This window comes from Cyprinus carpio, chromosome A1 (genome assembly GCF_018340385.1).
Source record: "Cyprinus carpio isolate SPL01 chromosome A1, ASM1834038v1, whole genome shotgun sequence".
In the NCBI taxonomy this organism is placed as follows: domain Eukaryota; kingdom Metazoa; phylum Chordata; class Actinopteri; order Cypriniformes; family Cyprinidae; genus Cyprinus; species Cyprinus carpio.
In genome coordinates, this window is record NC_056572.1 from 2259801 (window position 1) to 2286202 (window position 26402).

Sequence of the window (26402 nt, forward strand, 5' to 3'; positions counted from 1 at the left end):
TGGTATACGTGTGTCTTTTCCTTTGTTTGCCGGAGTGCAAAGCCCTATGGACCTCTCTGATAATGCATCCACGAGCGAGAGAGGGAGGGAGCACGTGAGGAATGAAAGAGGAGAGAGAGAAAACCACCTAACACCTCAACTCTCCTGAGGACGGGGCTGCTGTAAGCTGGATATTAAGACACAAATTGCATTCAGGCGGGTCAGTAGGTGTCAGATGATATTAGATGCATGCCATGAGGAAACAACAACTACCATCAGCCAGGAAGGAAAATAATATTTTCATTTTCAGCCTTTTATTGAATGGAAACTTTGGGGAATACGTCTTTATAGGGGGGAGCTAGCGGGCTTGCAAATTTAACACTCCCAACAAAAGGGTGTAATCATGGCAGCTGAGTGCCCTTTGAGAAATCTGATTTCATTTCCATGAAGGTGAAAAACAAGATTTCGCTGTGTGTGTGTGTGTGTGTGTGATGTCTCTCAACGCTTTAATGCTGTTGTTTTCTTTTGTTATATAAAACGGTGGAAGGGTGTCATTTCTAATGGTTTTACAGCAAAACCAATACAAACAAGTGGCAATTTCCATGAATACGGTGCACTTTGGTGTCTCATGATTTTTTAAACAAAGCATTAGAGGCACAGATCCTAATATCCCTATAGATACCTAACCCTATATCCACATACACATTGTTATAATATAGAATTATTCTTCTTTGCTCCCAAAAGCGAGCTCCCGCCACATAATGGTTTAATTCAAGCTAAATCTACATCTCCGTTGCAGATATTTTGTATTTGACATGCACTGTGTAATTATAATGATTATTGATTTTTTAATAGATTTATATTGCCAGAAATAACAAACCACACCATTTTAACCTGCATTTAGATAAAAATGAATAACAGACTCAATCACCATTTTTACTCTTTTTGTGGTAAATTCAAAGTGAATCACTTCCTTCCAGCTTTTGAATCCATGATTAGATGTAAAAAAATAAATAAATAAATAAGCCAGTGTACGCATGCAGCTGTATGTTGCATGTTGCATTGTGAGTGTGTGTTAGTGTGTGTCCCTTCTTTTACTTCCAGATGTTGTTCTCTTTTCTGTAGTTACCGATCCCCAGCTCTCCAGCATTTTTGCCCATGACCTTCTGGGTAATTGAGCAGAAGTATTGATGTAACAGCAGGGTCTGATTGTGATTTATTAAACACACTCTGAGACTGTGCCAGCGTCACCACGCGCCCATCGCATGCTATTACAAAAGTCATCAATAGCACTGCTACATAAAGGCCAGTAATGGGGAGAGAGCCAAGAGAGAGAACAGAGCGCCCTGCCATTATATGACTGCAGAATACCGAGAGGAAAGAACAGAGAGAGAGAGAGAGAGAGAGAGAGCACAACATCTTGATACAACAAACCGCAGACAGGTCTCCAAAGCTCCAGAGAACACATTTTGTTAGGACAAAGGACAGAAATTGAACTACAGAGTCAATGAGCTTCTTGGGCTACAAACTAGATTAGAGAAAAGCAGTGCATGACTGCTTCATTAAGGGATATTTCTGTGTGTTTAGAGAGATAAATATAGCTCCTTAAGTTTCCTTGAGTAATGGCCAAGTGGTATTCACTGGCTTTCATCTCATTCCAACAGCAATGCATCATACACAGAACCGAAGCAATAAGACATAACCCAGGCTCAGCAGCCTGACTGTAAGACTCCATTAGAGCCCATAATGGGCGGAAATTTAGGTTTAGCATATAGTGAAAGAGGTAAATGATATAAGGTCTAATGATTTCGGATGATTTGGTATGGGGTACAGTAGGATGCAGGTGTACTATTAAACAGACAAGAGTTGAACTGTGCTTGGAAAGAATCACACACCTATCACTATAGATGTCTGTCCACAGACCATCTGGTGCATGTTTGCATAAAATAAAATAAAAAATAAAATAAAATAAAATAAAATAAAAAATAAAAAAAAATAAAAAAAAATAAAAAAATAAAAAATAAAATAAAAAAAAATAAGATCAATAAAATAAAATAAGATAAAATAAAATAAGATAAGATAAAATAAAAATAAAAATAAATAAGAATAAGATAAAATAAAAAATAAATTCAATATAAGATAAAATATAAAATAAAATAAGATAAAATAAGATAAAATAAAATAAAATAAGATAAAAATAATAAAATAATAAAATAATAAAATAAAATAAAATAAAATAAAATAAATGGTATTGACAATATAACCGTGACGTTTAAAAAAAATAAATGTTAATGCTAGACAACATAATTTCATAAATAATTCAGTGCCAGTAACTATGGTTGATACTCCAAGTAGATGCAGGTATGTCACCTTTACGCTGATTGCTTCCAAACATAAAATGGAAAATGAAGTAGTAATAGTAGAGGATGGCGAAGAAGAAGCAGTATGTAGCTACTACTGCCGCACAAAAATTATGATTATGGCCGAGCCAAAAAAGAGAAAACACAACAAAATAAATAAAATGAATGAAAGAAAGAAAGATGAATAAAGATGAATTTGACTAATTATTGTATTATTTTCTATATAATTTCTACAGATATCTTGATAATTTTGGCCACAATAATTTAGCAGTGAAAATCTGATATTGTGACAGCCCTAGTACGAACCATAATCACGAATCTGATCTGTTGGCTTTATCCCAAGTTCCGATAATTTTGTTTTGTTTAATTATTTTTACGAACCATAAGCTGGGAAGTCCCAAGTTCCAGTAAGAAAGTAAGTCTTGCTATAAACAAGGTTGTTTACAATTTATATTTATGGTTATATGGTTTAAGTTTTGTTTTTTTTTGTGGTATTATGAGTGTTGGTTTAATTTTAAGTAGAGCAGCCCCAGGCTCCGTGCTTATCTGTGAGGATGTTCACAATCTTCTGGATGAGCTGAGTGGACGTGACGTGATCCCGGTACTTGGCGGCCCTGATCAGGTGATCGCACATCTTCTCCTCATCGCGTTTCTCAGCGGCATACTGAGCACATTGAGACTGCAGACAGAAGAAAACAGCTCTTATATGCATTCATTCAATCAGTGAAGATATTAAACCGGTTATTCAAAATATCTATCCCTATTTGTGACCCTGGACCACAAAACCAGTCTTAAGTGTCAATTTTTCTAAATTGAGATGTATACATCATCTAAAGACTGAATAAATAAGCTTTCCATTGATGTATGGTTTATTAGGAAAGGATAATATTTGGCTGAGATACAACTATTTGAAAATCTGGAATCTGAGGGTGCAAAAAAAAATCTAAATATTGAGAAAATCGCCTTTTAAGTTGTCCAAATGAAGTTCTTAGGAATGCATAATACTAATCAAAAAATGAAGTTTTGATATATTACGGTAGGAAATTTACAAAATATCTTCATGGAACATGATCTTTACTTAATATCCTAATGATTTTTGGCATCAAAGAAAAATCTATAATTTTGACCCAAACAATGTATTTTTGGCTATTGCTACAAATATCTCTGTGCAACTTAAAACTGCTTTTGTGCTCCAGGGTCACATTTAAAAGCTATAATACAAACTTGTCACATACAAACAAGTTGAAGGCACAAGTGTGTTCCTGTGCTACTTTTACCAGAGAAGAATGCTGTCTATCAGAACGGGTGAAGAAAACAAAGCACACTGCATCAGTAGAGTGTGTGTGTGTGTGTGTGTGTGTGTGTGTGTGTGTGTGTGTGTGTGTGTGTGTGTGTGTGTGTGTGTGTGTGTGTGTGTGTGTGTGTGGGAGAATGCTGTAACTCCATACACACAGGAAACAAATGGAACTCTGGGTCATTTCCAGCCTGTTGTCACAGTGATTAATAACACTGGACATGTATTTGCTAATGCCTTTGGGCTACTCTAAAAAATGTAGAAACTACCCAGAATGCACAAGGAGACATTTTTCTTTGTCAGAATTTGTTATCAGAAAAGCTTTTGAACTCAAGGCACCTCGCACTGCAAAATATCCCTCTGATAAAACAGTTTTTATCTGTTCCTACCAAAGCCGAAGAGTAAATGAATGAGCTGTCCTTCTTGGAAACCATTGTCTCAATCAGAATCAATAAATCAGGAGATGAGTAACAAAGCTGGTGAGAAATTCAACCCAGAATAAGCGAAAACAGCCCACTAAGCGCAAAATAACATGGGTTTGTTTTGTCTGATTTTGATGCAACGTCTAGCAAACAGCAATCAAGCGGAAAGGTTACAGCAACCACTAGAGCTTGTTTTAATGTAATTCCCTCTGCTTCATCCATTGCATGTTATGGCCTTAAATTAAATTAGCCATTGACAGCAACCGCCTCAGACGACAAATACAGTGGTGCGGAGGATGCCGAAGCCTGCTTCTGCAAAGTTAGCAGTAAACGCTCCAAAGTGCCTTCTAATGGGCCCTCCTCTCCAATTTGAGGATCGACTCTTCATGTATGACAGAAAATCCATAGAGATAAATCACATTAGTGGGGCTTCCCTCTCCTAATTATCAATCTGTGTCTCATTTCGCTGTTCTTAACTCTGCAGTGACCTTAAAGCCATGAGAAGAGGACGGTGGAATAAAAGAGAGATAAAAGGCAAAGGGTGGATCTTTAAATGTGAACGTATTTGGGTGTCTGGCGTAACAGAGCGGGAATAAAGAAACGGAAGGAAAGACAGTGATTTGTCTCTGTTCGGTGCAGAAGGTCACGTCTAGGTAAAAAAAGGAAAATTCTAGATAGGTAACATTCGTTTTGAGAGAAAAAAAAAACAAGCAAAAGAATGGGTTTGACAACAACAAAAGGTGCATATAAATATTATTAATGACTTAAATAATCAAACACTTTTTTTTAATATTGTAAAATATTTTAATAAGCCCTTTAAAGTTTGTAATATTTATAATTTGTGATATTCATTGAGATAAACCTTTTTCATTGTTACCGTCAACGACTGATTAACACATTATTAATTAGCCGTCATGAGTTCAAACACTTTGGCATAAACAGGCACTTTATCAACTAGCGTCAACGGCAGCAAATCCCTGAGCTCCATAATGGGCTTCGTCATTTTTTATGAACTTCCTGACAAATGGCTTCCTCGCAGCTGAACATACAGGCTGCAAACATTCAGGTGAGATACACAGAAGTGACATTATCATCGCGTTTGAGGCTGTGATTCTGACGTCATAAGACTTCTGGAAACCCTACAAGGTGAACTTAATTCAAAGTGTCTTGCACGTGTTTGGTTGTCCTCTGAAGGGGGAAGTATAATCTCCAGTCACAGTGTAGCTGAAGCTGAAGCCATAGAGGAAGAAAGAAAACTATGAAAGCAATGTGTTTATGACTTCAGACAGAGTAATCATACACATCTCCAAATGTTCTGTGCTCTGGAACTGAAACAGACAGGGTCAGCACTCATTCCTTCAACGGACTACACCCATGACAAAACATTAGAGCCATATCATTGTTTAAAAATCTGTATCGTTTACAGTAGTCTAGAACTATTTATTCACCACTTCAATAAAGGTCCAAATAAAATGCATATTTTTGAGTTTGACAAATGTAGTCAACTGAATTAACAAGATATGTGACCCTGGAGCACAAAATCGTCGCTAAAAAAAGTCTCTGGGGTATATTTGTAGCAATAGCCAAAAATACATTATATGGGTCAAAATTATAGATTTTTCTTTTATGCCAAAAATCATTAGGATATTAAGTAAAGATCATGTTCCATGAACATATTTTGTAAATTTCCTACCGTAAATACATTAAAACGTCACTTTTGATTAGTAATATGCATTACTAAGAACTTCACTTGGACAACTTTAAAGGCGATTTTATCAGTATTTAGATTTTTTTGCACCCTCAGATTCCAGATTTTCAAATCTCGGCCAAATATTGACCTATCATAACAAACCAAACATCATTGGAAAGCTTATTTATCAAGATTTCAATTTCAAAAAATTACCCTCATGACTGGTTTTGTGGTCCAGGCTCACATATTTATATTTATTCCAAATTTGAAATCAAAAACAACTGGGAGCTGTTAAATTTAACTTGATTAAACACCTTTTTGATCACACACACGCACACAAGTCACTTAATGCTGTAGCAGAGCATCCACTTACTAGTAAATCATTGAGAAAGACTCTCATGGGTAATTTATTTATAAATCAATCCTGGTTAGGACATTTAAAAAAAGTAGTCATTCACATTTTAGTCGATCATGAGGAAGCTCAACTTCTTAACATATATACATTTGCATTGCTAATTACATGTTGGAGTGTTATTTTGTTTTATAATAATATTTGCTGCATGTTTCCACTTAAATAAATAAATACTACCATTTAGTTTTTATACCATTTTTATGTCTTTATGTATTTGTGTATTTAGGGTATTTGAATTGGTTTCTTTGGTTTTTTGAATGTTTTGAATTTGTTTTAATTGTTTTATGTATGAATTTTGTTGTATAGAAAAATATGTTTTTCACATTCAGAATTAATAGTGAACTAAAGCAAAACAACAAACTGGTGACTACTATTTTCCAGTGTTAGCAGATCCCAACGTTTCCTTGTAACAAGATATGAACAATCACAGGCTGCAGGTTTACCCTCTCCTCCCTAAACAGGGTAGCAAGGTTAAACAAAATAATCATCATCTGCCAGGGACCAGAACTCATTATGTTCCACCAGCCTCTGTGTATGTGAGTTAGTGCATGAAAGCACTAGGAGAGAAGTGAAAAGTCTACGCATTACACTCACAATGAAAGGTTCGCAGTGTTTCTCCGACAGCGAGTCTAAGCTGTGAAAACAGTGGGAGTCTTGTTAAACTGCTTGATTTGCACTCTGTTGACAGTGAAGTATACTATCATCTTCCTCTCCGTCCCTCAGGGTTTCATTTACACTTATGCCTCTGTCCTTGCAGCATCTACGGGAATGCAAATACAGTGCGGAGGATATGCACGCGCCACTCAGAGAAACAAAATGAAAAACGAGCGTACGCCATGTTCTTCGGCCAATCAGATTCGAGAGATTTTCATTGCACTCGATCTTCTGACCCGCTTTCTTTCCAAATTTAAAGTCACAGCGTAAAAACTGCAGCCAGGGGAATTCAAACAAAAGCGAGCTGAGAAAGTGAAAAGTGACAACTTAGAAAAATGACGGCTCAAAAGTACAACAGCGAACAAAAGTCACAGAATGGCAAAGGCTGACAGGCACTTCAATTCTGGAGCGATACTACTGTCAGCCAACGCCTCTCTGTATTGATTTCCCTCCATCCCTTGTTCCCTCAGCGATAGATGGAGCAGGAATCTAGTGTAAAGCAACTAGAGAGACAGAAAAAGCCACCACCCCCTTTTCCAGAGTCAGGGTGACCATCAAGGTTAACACCGGTGCAACAACTTATCAAAGTATCTCTGGCTTCTCTCTTCCCCTTTTCTCTCTCCTTCATTTCGTGCTTTTAATGGACTAGTCACAATGCTTAGATGGCAGATTCTTCATCTTTCCTTCCACCCCCTCTCCAAAACCATTTCTTTGGTTCCATTACTCCACACGGGCAGCTGACTCCTGCAACTTCAAGGTCACGCCGTGTGAGAAATCGTAGGAATTAAGTGTCCTTTGAGGTGAAAAATAGTCAAATGAAGGAGATCTGCGGCGAGTGAAAAATGAACACGTCTGCCGGCAGGCGACGAAGAGCAGGTGTGGATGAATGTGAATGCGGGATAATGTTTTTACTTCTGGTGAATAAAGGAAACGCATTCGGTTCTGAGCCCAATGAAAAAAAACCTACAAGCATGTCTCAATATTTTGATTTTCATTTTTTTTTCACCCTCAAATTCCAGGTTTTCAAATAGTTGTATCTCAGCCAAATATTGTCCATACATCAATGGAAAGCTTATTTATATTTAGCTTTCAGAGGATTTATTAAATCTCAATTTTGAAAAATTGACACTTAAGATTGGTTTTGTGGTCCGGGGTCACATATATATTATTTCTAAGTGACTTCTATCTATATTTAAAGCTGATGTGTGTAGTTTTTCCTGAACTAAAACACTTTCTCCTATCCCAGCTGAACAGGCAGAACACAAAATGACTGATGGTTATTATTATTATTAAATAATTATGCTAAATACCAATAATACCCAGAAATTTTTTTAAAGCATAATGCAGGACTTCTAATTATAAACAAGTCTGAAATCACCATGCCTCTTATTCTGACATGTCTATATGCTGCATGCTTTCAGAATAAATAGGCACTCTTACAACCATCTAAAACATATCACAATATAAAAACCATAAAGTAAACAATTATAATTCACCAACAGTAGAACATAAGCAAGCGCTTGGCATTCAGCGATTGCAAACTGCTCTGAAACTGTGAGCAATGTGATTTGATTCTAAATGTGCAACGCTCACATTTATTTCATTAAATCATAGCCTTTTGAAGTTTAATAGTCCTTCTCCAAATTTAAGTCCTCAGAATGACAATTATGACTTTTACTGGACCTTTTAAGATACCTAAGACTGAACAGAAGACCCCCAAGGAACCTTGAAATAATGCCACTTTTCACATGACATATCATGTAATTATTTTGATTACAAATTCTACTAATAAAATAAAATTAAAAAGGTATGTGTCTAACCCTTCAGTGTTATAAACGTGAATGTAGTGAGAAAGACGGGGAGCTGAAGAGTGCTGGGGACGAGATACAGCATAATGATTAATTAAATTAAATTAGTTAATTAAAGCAAAAAGAAGAGAGGACAAGGGAGAGAAAAAAAGAGCATGTACGTGTGTATTCCACAAAGCCATTATTTTTTCAGTAAAGTGATGCTAAAGCATAGCTGCTGACTTATCAAAGAGCACAAGTGTAATCTTACCGAAACTCTAAGTGAACATCATTTAGATGTGCGGGAGAGAAATCATTTTCATTTTGTTTGACGTTTGAGAGTAATAGGCTTGAGGGATGGTGGAATAGTGAGCAAGCACGCAAGGTCACGTATCATTAACTCCTAGTTACAGAAACACAGACACTAAACGCTAATGAAGTGACCCATCACCTCTGTTCACACACACTTCAGTCGGGAGTCAACTCAATTACACTCCATCACTTCAAGATCAAGTAAAAGCTTACAAAAAAAGAGCAAGAGGGTGAAAGAGAGAACAATGACCTGGTTCTATCACATCTGAGAGATCTGGCCTTGTGGCACAGTATCCTCCACATTTCATTCCTAATAAAGAAAGACTCTCGTTAAAGAAGGAAGTCACTCGCAGGTATCGGCCGCCATCGTACAGTTGTTACCGGAAAAATCTTTTCTGTATTAGGGATCCTATTAGTAAGAGAACACTAAAAGATAATTGGATTTCCAGCGGTTATCTCTGTGTCCGTCAGGACCCTGCTGTCCCTGTAATCTCACTCTCAAGGGGTAAAGATAACTCAATCCCAGAGTGGATGGATGTGTGTGTGTGTGTGTGTGTGTGTGTGTGTGTGTGTGTGTGTGTGTGTGTGTGTGTGTGTGGTGTGGGGTGTGTGTGTGTGAGAGAGAGAGAGAGAGAGAGAGAGAGAGAGAGAGAGAGAGAGAGAGAGAGAGAGAGAGAGAGAGAGAGGAAGGGAGCAAGGGAGTGTATAAAGGCATATGTTATCCATCTAAGTGATAAAAATGTGTCTAAATCACTGGGATCCACCATCTCTTCTGGTGGATTTGAACCCTGACAGGGAACAAACATAAATTTATTTTTATTTCCTAAATAATTCACCAACTAGAGAATGCACTGGGACAAAGGCTGTCTTCAATGCTACCACCTTCCTCTTAAGACCCATTCCTCAAATGAACAACACACTGTAGCAGTCTGTGCTTCACATACAAGCGCCCTGCTATTGAATAACACTCAATAAAATTGAGTGTTTTTTACAGATCTGCAGTTTGTTTGATTTGTTATGAAACAGACATTAAACTGCTACAATGTTGCATTTTCTCTTACAATGTTGCATTCAATACAGTGCCTCACAGATTCCTTCTCCAATGATCTATCAGCTATGCATTGTGGTTATCATATGGATATCAGTAGTGATTTGGTTTCTGGATCGGTTTGCATTCTCACCAAATTAAGTCAAATCAGATCCGAGTGTGATTGTGGTATTCCTGCTAAGGGAGAAAACGCATCTGAATCAAATCCTCCATACAAACTAAGACTGAAAACACTGTAAAACATGATCTAGGTGGAACTCATTTTTTAAACAATGCTTGAGTAACAACTATTACTGTGATTTCAAGTACCGATTCGAGCAAGATTGGGATCTGTATCATTTTTACTAAAAGAAGAGTGTCTTTTCTCAGGATTGACGACCCGTTGAAATAAACAGGACCTATTCATGATTACATTATATATAATATATATATAATATAATTTGGTATATTAGAAGGAATTTAGACTGAGATCAAACCAGTCTGTGATAGCACCCTTGTTTTTATTTATTTGCACAATCAGTCCCTCAATTTTTATTTTACTCATAAAATTAATCAAAAGTCCTAAATCCGAGGTGCATCAGGCAGTAAAACAATTAAGAAATTCATCAAAATTGTAGCTTCAAAGTGCAGTATTCAACAAAAGATGTTGAAAATAAAATGAGAAGTAATGTGGAAAAAAATAATATACCATAATTACTACCCGGACAGGATTCGATTTCTCAGAGAAAAAAACAGTAGGTAATTTTCTCCATAATTTCTACGGAGGATGTATGAGAAAAACACAGATGTGAAATAAAAATGTACCTAACCTCCTCAAAGAAAACTAGCCCCGTTCTAATATTGCATCAGACATACAGTAACTGTAGATCACATACATATAATCATCCTCATTCTGAATATAGTCAAGGCTACAGCATCACACAGCAATTTGTGAACGAAACAATATTTACTGAGAAACAAAAAGCAAACTTCTCCATCCATTCTGGTTCTCATAAGTCTCATATATCATGTTGTTCCCTCAAACACCCAAATCCTGTGTAAACTGCTCTTCAGGATGGAAAGGCAGCGAGATCCCCACGGGGGCATCTTTCACTGGCCTGTTATTTTTATTGTTGCCGTGCAAAATGAATCCGGTGGCTCACAGAAGAAGGCAAGCGCCGGAATAGAGGAAAATCAATACGGCAATATCAGTGCTGCACTTATCGGAGGCTCCCTGCTTTTCAGGGGTCACAGAGGAGCAACTATATCTAAACGAGAAGGATTCTTGAGAAATCTGTACTGTGACTAAGAAGCCATATTGTTGGAAATAAAATAACTGTGACCCAACTATCCATGCACTATTTCCCTCATCAAACCAATCAAAAGATTCCCAGATTCCCATTCGTCTGTCCAACATCGGTTTCTCTTATTAAAGAGAGTTCGGGTTAATGAAGCATCACAGCATATGGCTTTCATCATGAAGCACTTCAGACTTTAAACCCGAAGTGACAAAAAATGGCATAATTGCACCTGATCTCCAAAGTCACGTGAATCCATCTGCTCCACAGAGAACAGCATTATGGGAGATTTCAAGTAGAGGATTAAATAGTATAGTGCCCTTTTATTCATGTAATCTTGCACATTTTCACCTCATTTTTAAAATACATATATTTAGCTAAAGACTGTAAAATGATGAGAAAACATAATGTGGCATCCATATAATGTGACACTGATAATCTGTGCATGTTTTTCCGCATTTGAAAGAAAGCCCAGCTGTATTTGTGAGAATAATACATTCTCCGCCGTGCTGTGAGTGAGGCTGGAAAAGCAGAAAGATTCGGACCAGAGGGGCCAATTAGAGTGAAAAAGGAAAGCTAAGCACGTCCCAAGTGTGCGGCCGTCTTCCACCGAGCGTCTGGGAGAACTTGGCCAATCCTGGGAATTTGGGGCAGTGGGAATGATGAGGAAGGGTCTTCTGAGGTTCCCTCTAAATGTCACTGTGAGGTAAGGAAGCTCGTTTAAGCAGAGTATATTCAACCAATACTCCCAGCTCTCTTCTGTTTTACAGGATAGTGTTGAGTGTTACTGTTGCAATGAGATGCCAGCCCATATAAACACATGGCTACCAGCAGTGTATTTTATCTATTAAAATAAGTAATTAAAATAATGTTTTTGACCTTTAAATCAGTATATTAGAATGATTTCTGAAGGATCATGTTCTCGTGAATACAGGAATAATGGATGCTGAAAATTCACAGGAATAATTTTTATAAAAGTTTTGTTTCGCTTTAATTTAAAATATTTATGAAGTTTGACTACTTTTTGTGTGTCATTTACAGTGCTCATGAAAACTAAAAAATATGTTGACAACTTATACAAGCTTATCTGTTATTACTCATGGATAAAAATGACGTGCTATATACATGATACTGAGCTAACAATAACAATTTGACATAAACAGTTTGCAAAAGTAAGTCTTCAGTAAACTTCAGAAGTGTACACTGGATGATTTTTGATATTGTAGAATGTTACAGAAACTTTAGTATGTTCCCGTCCTTGCAAAAGCAAAATATATCTTAAAAAATAAATAAACAATAAGTACATTTTTGTTACATTGTGTAAAGTACATTTGAAAATATATTAAAATAGTCAAAATATTTTATTTCACAATATTACTGTAAATTTCTACTAGATTTGCATTGGGGAACATAAGAGACTTAAAAAATATGAAAAAATCTCATCTAAGTTTTGATGATAGCTTATATTAAGTCTTATTAATGTATCATAATTACACACAAGCTGTGGTTTACTGAGTGAGTCATCTGAAAGATTCAATGAAGTGATTCAGTCCAAGATTCAGATTATGACTCCTACAGTATGTTGAATTCAGTCTGATTCGGAGTCATTTAACTAATCGGTTTAACTGATTAGTTAGAAAGAATCTGTCAAACTCGGCAGCTGTTTTCACTTTCCAACTGTATATTTATTTTTGGAGATCCAGTAAGGACTGTAGTGAGTCGTATTGGAGCGAAATTTTGCAGATTCAGCAGTGGGACAATGCCACTCTTGAATTAAAGGACAAGAAACACTGACTTGTGTTCAACTCTGCTCCTGCAGTGGCGAATAAAGTGATTCTGATTCTCTGAGCCGATAATGAATCAGAACTCATATGTTTTCTTGAAAACGGTGAGACGCTGGTTGAAGCGTTTGAGGGAAGCTGCCAAAATAAGCGTACAGGCCCGATCACACACAAAACATGACCCTAACAAAGCAGACTACTGCAGAACCTTCCGCAGACATGATACACGATCGCTTACTGAGTGTTTACTTTTAATACGGTCTTTCAAATGTTTTCCTCTCCCAGTCTCAGTTCAGAGACCCTGCCTCGAACCTTTCCGAAAGCATAACATTTTACAACTGGAGGGTGGGAGATGTTGAACAGAGCAGAGCCCGCTTCCCCTTTACACCGTCCTTTACACATCCATCCAGAACCGGAGGGAGGGACGGGAAACGAAAGGAAGACAGAAACGAAGGTGCTGTATTCCTGTCACTGGTCAAATTCTCCCACAAAGGGAGCACAACAGGCAGAACATGAGTCCGAAGGGAATCGTGAGGGAGAAAAGAAGCAGGTAGACAGAAATGGAGAACGATGGAAGGAATGAGAAAGTGATAAAAGAGTGATGTGTGTGCGTGTTTGGTGGGGCAGCGGTGGAGGAACGCCCCATGGCTGTGCTATAATGAATAAATCAACTGTGCTGCTATGTTTTGGTAAGATACATGCCAAACGCAATCTCTGTAGCCAAAGCTTGAAACCTTCTTTCATATAAGTTCAGTTTGAATAGAAAACATTCGTTCTCCCTCACATTGGCAGCCTCTCAGTTCAGACAGACAAAACTTATTTTTTTAATATCCTCGCGGGGACTTAACAATTTCTTTAAATCTTACAGCAGTTTTTAAAATTGTAAATCAAGCCTGAAACAGAATATATCTGCATGAAGTGAAAGTAGCTTGTTTGCACAATGTGTCAAGGACTTAGCTATTGCTTCACTTAGAAGTAAGTCTTCAGGAACCCATGAAATGACGTGACTTGGACTTTTTTTTCCCTGTTAAGTTGGAGCAGGACGTATTGAAGGGATTGTACTTTTTATGTTTTTTTTTTTAAGAAATTTATATTTTTATCCAGCAAGTTGAACTGATCAAAAGTGACACTAAAAACTTTCTTTGTCAAGCCAATAAATGAATGAATGAATGAATACATACATAAAATCAAATCTATTTAAAATAAATGCTGTTCTTTTAAACTTTATATTCATCAATGATTTTTTTAAAAAAAAGTATAATGGTTTATGGATAATTAAGAAGAAGTATAATTGTTTTCAGAATTATTAGTAGTAGGAAATGTTTTTTAATCATTATTTTTAAATCATTTCTGAAGGATCATGTGACACTGAAGCCTGTAGTAATGATGCTGAAATTCAGCTGTGCATCACAGAAATAAACTACATGTTACAATATATAAAAAAAATTAAAATATATTTTAAACTGTAATAATATTTCACAAAATTTACAGCTTTTACTGTATTTTTGATCAAATAAATGCAGCCTTGGTGAGCATAAAGAGTTTTGAGCATTTGAACAGTAGTTTGCATTGCTAATAATTTATGTTAGAGCCGTGAATTATGATTTGCTACCTGCTATTGCTAGTCAGTGGGAAGTGTTATTAGATGGTATTCTCATTTATACATCATTTAATAGGAAAACAGCCAGTAAAATGCAACAAGAGCTATCAATATTTTTGAAACAGACAGATTATTTACAGGGTGTCCGTCCAGTCAGCATCACTGACAACAGACAAGAACTCTAGTAGACTGATGCTGATAGTGTGTGTGTGTGTGTGTGTGTGTGTGTGTGTGTGTGTGTGTGTGTGTGTGTGTGAGAGAGTGTGTGTGTGTGTGTGTGTGTGTGTGTGTGTGTGTGTGTGGTGTGTGTGTGTGTGTGTGTGTGTGTGGAGAGAGTGTGTGTGTGTGTGGTGTGTGTGTGAGAGTGTGTGTGTGTGTGTGTGTGTGTGTGTGTGAGTGTGTGTGTGTGTGCTCACCTCAAACTCCGCGTGCTTGTGGATGTCCTCTGCTCTCTGGCGGCTCAGAATGAACTCGGCCTCATTAGCTACACGCACCAGATGGTCCTTCATGGTGTGGCTCAGCAGTCTGTACATCAAAATCACATTGAAGTTTCAGATTTCCTACCTGACATCACACGATTCTGTCTGAATTCTTTGCTGCGATGAGGCAGTTTGTGTTGGTGACATAACTGAATCTAAACTTTTATACAGATCCAATTAAACTAAATGACACATATGTTTCCATTTATTAAGAAATGTACTGATCAAAAGAAATGCAAAAGACACATTTTTAGACACGATTACTATTTGCATATTATGGCTGATAATATTAACCCTCTGGAGTCTAAGGGTATTTTTGGGGCCTGGAGAAGTTTTGTCATGCCCTGACATTTGTGCTTTTTTCAGTTTCTTATAAATATCTAAATGGCTAAAGTCTAATCTCACTGTAATCAGCACAAACTAGGCTATAATAATATGTGAGCAGCATGTATGTACATGATTGTGTTTTTGAGAAAAAAAATGTTATGCGTGGTTAGTGAAAAACTAAAAATGTTAAATCACTTGAAAAAGGTAATAAAACACATACAGAAAATTGGTTCCCAGGAATTTTGAGAACTGGAGCTTGTAGCCTAGACATTTTTTTTTTCTAAATGATGTGAAAATCATCTTGTTTACTCACTTACAGAAAACAATATATTGATTTAAATTTTCTAAGACACTTTTTGTTGGTAAAAGTCATATGCGAGTAGGCGTCAACTATCATGAATTCCACACCTGAGAAGACAAAGGCCCGCATAATGAGCTGCATAATGAGCCTTTCAGTCAGCTGTGTCACTGAGATAGATGAGTTACAAGAAAGAATGTGAGGACAAAATAAATGTATTTAATTTTATGTTTGTAGTTTATTTAGAATATATTTAATTATCCCACAACATAATTTAATATTCACTTGTGAGTGCAGTTAAACAGTTTATTAGGAGCGAAAAATCAAAGCTGACTTTCAAAACTGAATTTTTTGCATCATTACTCCAGTCACACAATCCTTCAGAAATCCTTTTAACAATCTTATTTTCTACAAAAAAACATTTATTGTTATTATTATCATCATTATTATTATTATTATTATTATTATTATTATTATTATTATTAATGTTGAAAAGAGCTGAGAATATTTTTTTTTTAGGTTTTTTAGGGGGGGATAAATTGAAAGAACAGCAATGATTGTTACATTTGTTACAGTTACATTTATTGTTACATTTATATTATTTACATCAAGCTTTTGAATGGTATAGTAGTGTATATTGTTATTGAAACTTCATAATATTTCACTTGATTATACATTTAGTCAGGAATTATAGTTTGGAAAAAGTCTTTGGAAAAAGTCTAACTAGTAAAATGTTTACACGTTATGTGAAAACTAGTACAAGTATATAAATAAATAAAAAGAGACTTACTCATGTTTATGAACTCTGCTGAATAAAGCGCTTCATTCTTTTTTTCTGAGGAAATCCAAATCTCAAATCCTCAACCACATCACATCTTTTTGGGGTGAATTATGTCTTATTCCTCTCATCGCGAAGCAAACAGTAAAATAATAAAAACTTGAAGAACAGTCTCGCTGCGTTGTCTTCTGTTGTGTGGGCGTATTCAAAAGCCGCGCGCTTCAGTGAAACATTTGAATCTCAAAAGCGCGCTCGGCGCGGGGGCGTGGTCGCATTAGAAGATAATGAAGGGAGACGTGAAAAACGGACATCGCGTTGTTTTCATATGGATTACTTTATCACAGAATATTTGTTTTCAGCAGCACTTGTTTAGTTTAAAAGTAGACATGTCCGGCTTTCTATAGATATCTCTCTCATGTCTCTTCCGTTGAGTATTCACAGAGTTACAGTTCATTTTAATGACGCATTTGTATCTGAAGATCAGCGCAGACAAAGGCTGCAGACAGCACTCCTTGTTTGTTATCTTTATTTTATAAGTGCACAAAGTTTTGTTGTTATTATGTCTGTATACAAAAAAAAGTAGACCCTTTACAGATTCGATTGATGTATTGCACTTATCTGTACGATCAAAACTGAAAGTGTAATTTAAGTTCTTTTCGGGGTTATCAGGAGAAAATACCCCAAAACGCGTATACGCGTTAATCGACTCCAGAGGGTTAACCTGTAAGAGTGCACAATATTGGAAAAAACTGACACTGTGATTCCTGACATTGTTTTCCTGCGATACACAGTATATTGCGACATGAAAAAAAAAATGATTATTTTAATTACTGTATTTTATTATCATATAACATAATTATTATGGGGGGTGCATCACACTAAGCCAATATTGATTTTATTTCGATATATGTGCATCCCAAAACTAAAATCAATTGTTTGCATGCTATAAGTGAATTTTAGCATCATAACATAACGTACACGTTCACAAAATAGCCTAAAAATTGCAAAAAATGAAGACTTTCAACATTCCTTAACTGTTAATCTGTGAAATCAGTTTTACTGATTCAATAACACGGTTGTTAAGCCATCAAAGTGTCAATAATTCACTAAAGCAACTTAACTTCACCATGTAAAACAAGCAGAAAATCATATTTAGCACGGCAGCTAAAACCACCCCCACTAAAAACAACCAGCGATTGATTTGTAAACGATACGCATCTAACAAGATACGGATGCAGGGGGTGTGGAGATGGGGCTCACCCTGGCTCGTGTTTCTACATATGTAAGAACAGCCTTCCTTGGATAAACACACACACACAAACTGCTCCTTATCTCACAGCATCTGATGATAATCAGACGCATCCTGCTTTCACTGCTACTGTTTGTCAGCCCTCATCCAAACCCGAAGCTGTTCTGTCCATCTCAGAGTCTTGTTTGTGAATCAGCATTGCTTCTTCTGTCCATGGTGCTCTGGGTTAGCACAGACGGGGAGGAACCTGATCTTGAAACAGCATATTTACACCCCTGAACAACACAAGCCGCGGACTAATACAACACTCCCCCAGGGACAGAGACGAGTCTCTCAGCAGGTCGGGAGGCTCAGGCCTCTGCAAAGTGGAAGAATAACAGGCAGAGGGTGGAGGGCTGAAACTCGAGCCTCGTGTGTCAGCGGTGGTCAGCGGGGGAGCGGACGTGCCATGGACTCTGTAGTGACCCTCTCCCACCCCTCTCACCCCGACTGCCATCAATAACAGCCCGCTCTGTGTGACTGCCCTTCTCTCTATCACCATTCTGCTTTCCTGTCTTTCTTTATCTGTTTTTACTTGCTTCATATGAAATGATAAAAAACAAACAAGACACAAAAAATACCTAAATGTGCTATTATAGTAGCTTAAAATCATGTAAAATCATGAGAGGCTCTGGAGTGGAAGACACTACAAACGCTGGACTCGCGATCCTCAGTGTGGTGCATTCTGGAATATGCAGTCTATCAAGCTTTATTACAGATGTGCTTTGTAAGCTGCATTGGCTTCCAGTTCAATTGCGCGTTGATTTTAAAACTCTCACTCAATGGAATGGCTTTTGTGAGTTAGTTACCCGGTACACATCTTCTCGTTCGCACTTTTTTAAGAAACTGTTAAAAACCCATCTTTTTAAAATAGCTTATCTTGATCAATGTGATAGCTTTTCAATAGGGTGTTTTTAGCTTTTACTGTATTTTTGTAAAGTATTATTTCTTTCATTTTTATAGTTTTAGTTGTTGTTACTGTTTGTAACACTGTGGGTATGAGAAAAGTGCATTATAAATCAAATTAATTATTATTATGATGATGATTATTATTGGTGAGTTGCACCACATGACATTTCGCAACCCAACCCAACCTTGGATTGTCATAAAAAATAAAAAAAATAAACTTTATAAGGTTTTCTTTTCAACAATTTCATAATTTTAAGAGGTTTTTAATCATTTTGAAATGAGGGCAGACAACTTTTTTACTTTACGCTCAAAAACATTAAAATTATAATGTTTAAATTTTAAATTATTTAAATTTTAAATTATAAAAATATTTTATAAAATTACAAACTATAAAACTAAAAGAGGTGTTTTAGGTAATTGTATGTTTAAAGTGAATTTTTTTATGCATTTTTGAATAAATTAATGAACATGGATGAAAACATGATAATCACATCATCGCTCCTTCCAAGTACAATGGAATTATCACCTAATATAGTCACTGCACTGCCCTAGTTCTCGTTTTAGTTATTTCTTTTCCATTACAAAATCCAATATTGAAAGTAGGCATTATAATGACATATTTGATGTGCACTTTTATAGCTATGATTGCACTGATATCTCTATGACAGGTGCTGATGTGCCAGATTTTGTGTCAACCCTGTCCTGCTTTCCAAAAGAAAAGTATATATGTTTGAAAAAGATGGCCAGCAGTGAAGGTGGAGGAGCCTCGGTGCATTCATTAGCATTTCTGGAGCACTTATCAGCACGGCAGCATTCATTAACATGAATTTCCATTGCTAACATAGAAATGAGAGCCATCTGAAAGATCTAAGGGCTTGAAATTGAAGACAGATCCTTCCATCCCAAAGGGAGTCTGAGTAAAAGAGTCCAACAGATGAGACATAAGCCCGTCTGAAAACAGCAAGATACGAGAAAGATTTCCCAAGAGGTGGGCGAGAAACGAAGGCGCTGCTGCCCTCTCAGAAACTCATGGGAACCCACGGAAACAAACCAAGTTATTGACAGACGCCTTGAACTCCAGGTCACCCTGGTGATCCCCTTTCCACATTACATTGATTTCCCCCCAAACAGAATCTGATCGTACACGTGACGGAGCGGTGTAGGCCGGGAGATAACGAGGAGGCTGCTAACACAGGGTCAGAGGACGGGATTAGATAATTACCTGCCCTCGTTCACAAGCTCGATGAAGGCCAAGCCCGCGTTCTTCTGGATTGAATTCTGCCACTCCTGCGGAGAGAAATAAAAGAGACTTTACTCTTTGAATTCATACAACAGGCAGAGAAGGGAAGGTTGGGTTGCATCAGAATAAACATCCACATGTCAGTGATATGGAAGGGTTAAAATGAACCCAGACATCAAGTTTCAGGATCATCCAGGATTCAGTGTCATTCTGTCAGGGTTTATTTTGTAATAATAACTGAATGACTGTATACTATATTACCCCATTGATTGCTGAATAAATAAATAAACTTGAAATACTGATTAAATGATTTGAGAAGAAAGAAAGTGCTTTGTGATAAGAGAGACATGGAAGTGTAAGAAACTGGGTGTCAGGGGAAAAATTAATTTATACAGTTTAGTGACCGTATAATTTTATACGCAGGTCGATATGATTGACAAATCAGAATCAGGGCATTCCAGAGAGCCTTTCAGAAACCTATATTAATATTACATTGTAGATGCACTTCTTGTATGTGCTTCTGTAACTTACTTTTATTGTTTTTATATGTTTTTCATAAAATAAACAGAATTTATTTATTTACTACTTGTAAAATTTTTGTCAATGTATAGTTTTACACTTGAAAAAAAAAATATTATTTTTAAAATGTTACCAAATTGTAATATAAATACATTTAAATCAAACAATTATTGTCAAAAGGATGTGTAAAAATTAGGGCTGTCAAATGATTAATCACGATTAATCACATCCAAAATAAAAGTTTTGTTTACATAATATATGTATGTGTACAGGGTATATTTATTATGTATATATAAATACACACACATAAATTATATATTTAGAAAATATTTACATGTATATACATTTATATATTTATATTCTTATATTTTATATTATATATATAAATATATTTAATATATAAACATAACATATTCTTCTTAAATATATACATGCATGTGTGTGTATTTATATATACATAATAAATATACACAGTATACACACATATATTATGTAAACAAAACTTTTATTTTGGATGTGATTAATCGTGATTAATCATTTGACAGCCCTAGTAAAAATTGTCAATTTTTTTAAATAAATAAAATCCCACACTGAAAAAGTTGCTTTTAATAGTTTTTCTATACAATAGTGCAGTATAAGTGAAAAGCATGCTTGAGAAATGTGAAAAAGAATAATGAAGGTCAAACTAGCAGACTGTCGTAGCTGTAATTTTGTCAAAGTGTAATATAAAATTATTATTGAAATGTATTTAGTATGTTTAGTAACTTAATTAGCCTAAGCAATACAAAAGCCTCATTTCAGTTCATTTTAATTTAATTTCCATCACAAAATGCGATCAAACAACACATGATTTGAGATTCGGTGGGAATTATATGTGTTTCTATCATCATCATCAAACTCTGTACAGATGAAGGGATCACTGGAGAAGGAAGAAAGAAACCAAAAAGGTCATCTAACATGTTTAAATCCTATCCTCACTGCCACAGATTGCATTTAAACAAGCGCACGCTCACAAACTTTAACAGGTCTCACCCGGTTGCTGTAAAAGGTGTTAGTCTAAACAACTGCAGAAACCACAGCTTTCAGTGATGTTTAACAGCCTGGGAGAAAAAGCGAATCACTGACGTTCTTCACAGCTGCGCCAACCTTTCAACACTTCCCTGTGATCGTCTCAAGAATAATAATAACATGAGTATGTACGAAGTCGCTCGTGTATTCTCGAGGGCTGTTTTCACAGAGAGACTGTCTCAGTCTCAGACCCTTATGTCTCATTTGTTTCGGCCGACAGAGAGCGCGTCTAGGTTGAGGTGCAACACAAGCAATAGTTTCATAATGATGATGATTTATTTTTAATCCCCTGCCCATTCCTAGGGTCATGAATGAAAATTACACCGGTCAAATGTACTTGCTTACATTATAAAGAAGGAAATATTTCACCATCCTATGGGAGATGAAGTGAGGCTGAGACCAAAATAAACCAAAATAATTTAAAATGGCACTAACTGTACATGCATATCAATCCTGAGGCTTTGTGCATTTTACTCTGGTATCTCCAGCATTCAGATATTTGAGTATCTATATTCATTTAAATCAGTATTCAGACAGAAAGCTGAGTTTTGGTTAGTCCCTGCTCTCCTGAACACTTTTACACGTTACACTTTCAAGTGAGCAGTTCAAGTAAAACTTGTACAGAGATGGGATATTTATTTATTTTTTATACTTCTTTAAATTTTAAATCAGTAATTCATTTAGGAATTGACTGCACGCTGTACACAGCGTTTATGAAATATATGGTGCGATAAGAAAGGAAAAATAAGTTAAAGGGACAGGATGGAGGAATAAATGAGAATTTTTTTGAACTAGCTTAAGTTTAGTAGATGACACTGAAAAATCTAAATATTGAGAAAATCACTTTTAAAGTTGTTCAAATGAAGTTCTTAGCAATGCATATTATTAATAAAAAAATAAGTTTTGATATATTTACTGTAGGAAATTTACAAAATATCTTCAAGGAACATGATCTTTACTTAATATCCTAATGATTTTTTGGCATTAAGAAAAATGGATCATTTTGACCCAGACAATGTATTTTTGGCTATTGCTACAAATATACCCCAGCGACTTAAGACTGCTTTTGTGCTCCAGGGTCACATATTTTCACTGCAAAAATAAACGTATGTTCGATGGGTGAAGGAAAGGCATTATACTTTAATTAAAGGAAGCAATGACCCCAATCAAAAAGCCTTAACGATCAGTGCTGTGTGTTGGGGACAAGGCTGACGGTTATTGGATTTCAACCAGTCATTCTGATAGGACCCTGATACGGTTTTATAGTATCCACTGCTGTTTCCATTCTGACCTGATGAGAGGATACAGGCAGCCATTTGTGACCTTTCAACTCTGACCCTGACCTAAGAGAGGTGCTTCTACAGCTATTGTGTCCTAAGATAGGATATGACTTTTATCAGCCACACAAACAGCGCCTGGGAAAGTTTGTATCGTAAAAATAAACTCGCAATGATAGCCACTGATCCAAAACCAGTCTTACACTCTTCATCAAGGACATTTATAATTGAGCCGTTTCCTACAAGTCTCGATAAAACAACACAGAGCAGCATATAGGCAACACTTCATCAAGGTCAAATCTATCCAAACACGCTTGCATAAAATGTCAGTTTCACTTTTATTATTATACCTCTGGTATATAAGCAAACTATGTGTGGTTGAGAGCTTAACATCATCTTGCTTCCAGTAAAAAAAGAAGAAAAAAAAATATCTAAGCATTTGTATTATTATTGTATAGGAATAGATTCCAGAGAAAGCATCTTTTTCTATTGGAATGTTATATATTTATTTATTTGTTTGTTGGTTGGTTGGTCAATTCTCACTAAGTTCTTAATCAAGATGCGGGGAAAAAAATCAATTTTGGTGATTTAGAACATTATTGTTGTTGTTGTTGTTTTATTTGAGATTATAAAACACGAAACAAATTTGTTTAAAAATTACCAAGAAGATAAAATATGGGGCAAATCAAAACAAGAACAGCTAGTTCTGCCAAATCCTGGACATAATATACATACAAATGAATGTATTCCTAAAACTCAATTCCTGGATGGCTGGAGCCCTGCAGGAGTTTAGATTCACCTCTAATTAAACACACCTGATCCAACTAATCAAGTCCTTCAGGCTTACTTGAAAACTACATTGTATGTGTGTTGAAACAAAACTCTGAGCTCCAGCCGTCCAGGAATTTAGTTTGACACCCCTGCTCAACATCAATGAATCATCAACATATTTTAATCAATCAATCATAAATAAATAAATAAATACATACATACAGCTGCTGGTAGCCATAGACTTCCACAGAATATTTTTTTTTTTCATACTATGGAAATAAATGGCTACCAGCAACTGTTTGGTACCCAACATATCATATTTTGTGTTTAACAGAAGAAAGAAACTCATACAGGTCTGGGGGTGAGTATAAGATTCATTTTCGGGTGAACTATTACTTTAATATTTACATTTACCTGCATCTTTTTCAACAAACAACTGGTTGATCAGCCATAACATGCACTCAGATAATGCTGCATATCATGAGCAATTATGTTCCGTCATACTGTAATTGCTTCTGAGTGATGAAAAGATCTATGCTACAGTACATATGATATGAGTCTATGTGATGGAAACTGAAGCCTGTAACACAGGGCCAAGGGAAGAGAGAGAGAGAGAGAGAGAGAGAGAGAGAGAGAGAGAGAGAGAGAGAGATCTGATGATGCTCATAAAAAGAACTTAGTGTGTGTGTGAGACTAACATTCTGAACACATTCATAAACAAAATCAGTGTTAATGTTGTGTGCCCATATAACAAAAAACACATTGCTTAACATCTTAACAACTGATTTTTTATAAAAAAACAAAAATACTATTCTTCCGAGACACGCAAACACCATCATGTTTAAGATTCCTTTAAGAAGTCATCCAACGAGCCATTCTTTCCTAATCACTGCTGATTAAGAGAACGCAATTACCCTCAAACTAAAACAAAACTGAAACTACGCAGACCCACACTGCAACGTTTTGCTTCATCCACAACGGCAAGACGAGGAAACGTGCACAGCGCTTGGCTTCGTTCACTGAAAATAAACAAGTCGCTCTGCAGTTTCCAAGCCATCAGTTATAATCACAAGTATTTGTTTGTTTTCTGCAGGCAGGGGGATTGAAGCTCGGATGAAACAAAAAAATTATCCGTCACATGGAAGAGCGCTGTTTCAGATCATAACGAGCAGGAGAAGTTTACGTTACGGCTTGTCCGCAGAGCACAAGGCGATTTATGGCGGAAAAGTGGCTACTGTAGAGCTTTGATCGACGGAAAGTGAATCTAGATTCAAAATAAAATAAAAAAAAACTTAATTCAGCAAAGTATTTCAACTTAAATAATACTTAATGTTCCAAAAAAAAAAACTAGAATCCTAGCTAGAACTAGAGCAAGGGATCACTCTATATGTATATAGTGTATATAGTTCTATATGTACCTTTAAGGCTATAAGTAGTTTTAATGCAAGCACTTTTAATTTCCTATTCTCTATCTTGTAACCTTCTGGTTTGCTGTCTGTCTGTTGCACTTGTATTCATTAGGAACAGAGTCTTTTCTTGTTATCCCCCCAAATTATCCATTTTGCTACTTAGAAAAATAGAGAATTAATCTTGAATTCTTTAAAACGTATTATTAAACCTCTTTTCTTCACAGATTTCAATTTTAGAGATTTTTATATATTTAGATTTATTATTTTTATTATATTATGAACTTATTTTCTTACAAAGTTGTTAGATGATCTGCACATGAACTTAATTTAAAATATACTGTACAGAGCTGTAAAATCCTTCGTTGTCTCTTGTCTCTCTTTTCCAGAAAACAGTCTGTGTAATTAATTATAATATTCCTGATTATTTTTAATTATTTTTATTTTAATTATTTAATTATTTAAATATATATATATATATTTTATTATTATATTATTCATGATTATTTTTATTATTTTTAATTTAATTATTTAAAATGTTTAATTTAATTATTTTTATTATTATTCAAATATATATTTATTTGTAATTATTATATTATTCTTGACTATTCTGAATTATTTTGAATTTAATTTTTTTTCTTTTTATTATTTAAATATATAATTATTTTTAATTATTATATTATTCTTGATTATTTTTAATTATTTTCATATTGCCCTTCAAGATGGTTGAATATCGAGGTGCTTAAACTTCAGGTCCACTTCAATCAGGTCCAGACTGTTTAATTCACTGATGTGACAAGCTGAACGCTCTACAAGACCTGTGCGTGTTCTCAGATGTTATCTCTTCTAGAGCAAACACACAATCCCATACAGCCAGTGGCCTGCGTTTCTGTGAGGACACTCCACACAAGCAGACTTTACAAGAGGAGCAAATATTTACTCTGACTAAATTTAACGACCATAGAGGACTGCGGTTAAATACAACGATGTGATTAGAAGCTTCCTCACTATGAGTTGGGCTTAGAGGTGTCAAAAGAACTTCCAAAAACTGCAAAAAAAAAAAGAAGTTCTTGTTTTTCCTCTCTACTGAAGGTTTAGGAGGAGGGTGATGACTGAAATAATCTAACTTTACAGGAATAATAATAACAAACATCCTTTCTGGGCTAAAGAAACAATGATTATTATATGTTCGGCACATGGTGAAAATGCACAGTAATAATACAATTTTGATTTTGTTACATGTATCCACATATGTGGCCCTGGACCACAAAACCAGTCATATTTTTTTGAAACTGAGATTTATACACCATCTGAAAGCTGAATAAATAAGCTTGCTATGATATGACAATATTTGGCTGAGATACAACTATTTGAAAATCTGGAATCTGAGGGTGCAAAAAAACTAAATATTGAGAAAATCGCCTTT

General features: G+C 35.7%; 1 protein-coding gene across 3 annotated transcripts in view; it reads right to left on the bottom strand.

The window, feature by feature from the left end:
• Positions 1–26402, bottom strand: part of LOC109062054 (lipopolysaccharide-responsive and beige-like anchor protein) — a 208042-nt gene that overhangs the window by 99789 nt on the left and 81851 nt on the right. For 2 of the 3 annotated variants that reach the window (XM_042717055.1, XM_042717169.1), the window contains exons 34-36: positions 19918–19982; positions 15033–15141; positions 2856–3018 (exon numbers count right to left, since the gene is read on the bottom strand). In XM_042717055.1, the coding sequence (XP_042572989.1) occupies positions 2856–3018; positions 15033–15141; positions 19918–19982 (337 nt within the window). Of the gene's footprint in view, positions 1–2854; positions 3019–15032; positions 15142–19917; positions 19983–26402 lie in introns of all 3 variants that reach the window. The other variant, XM_042717109.1, reaches the window with a different exon arrangement.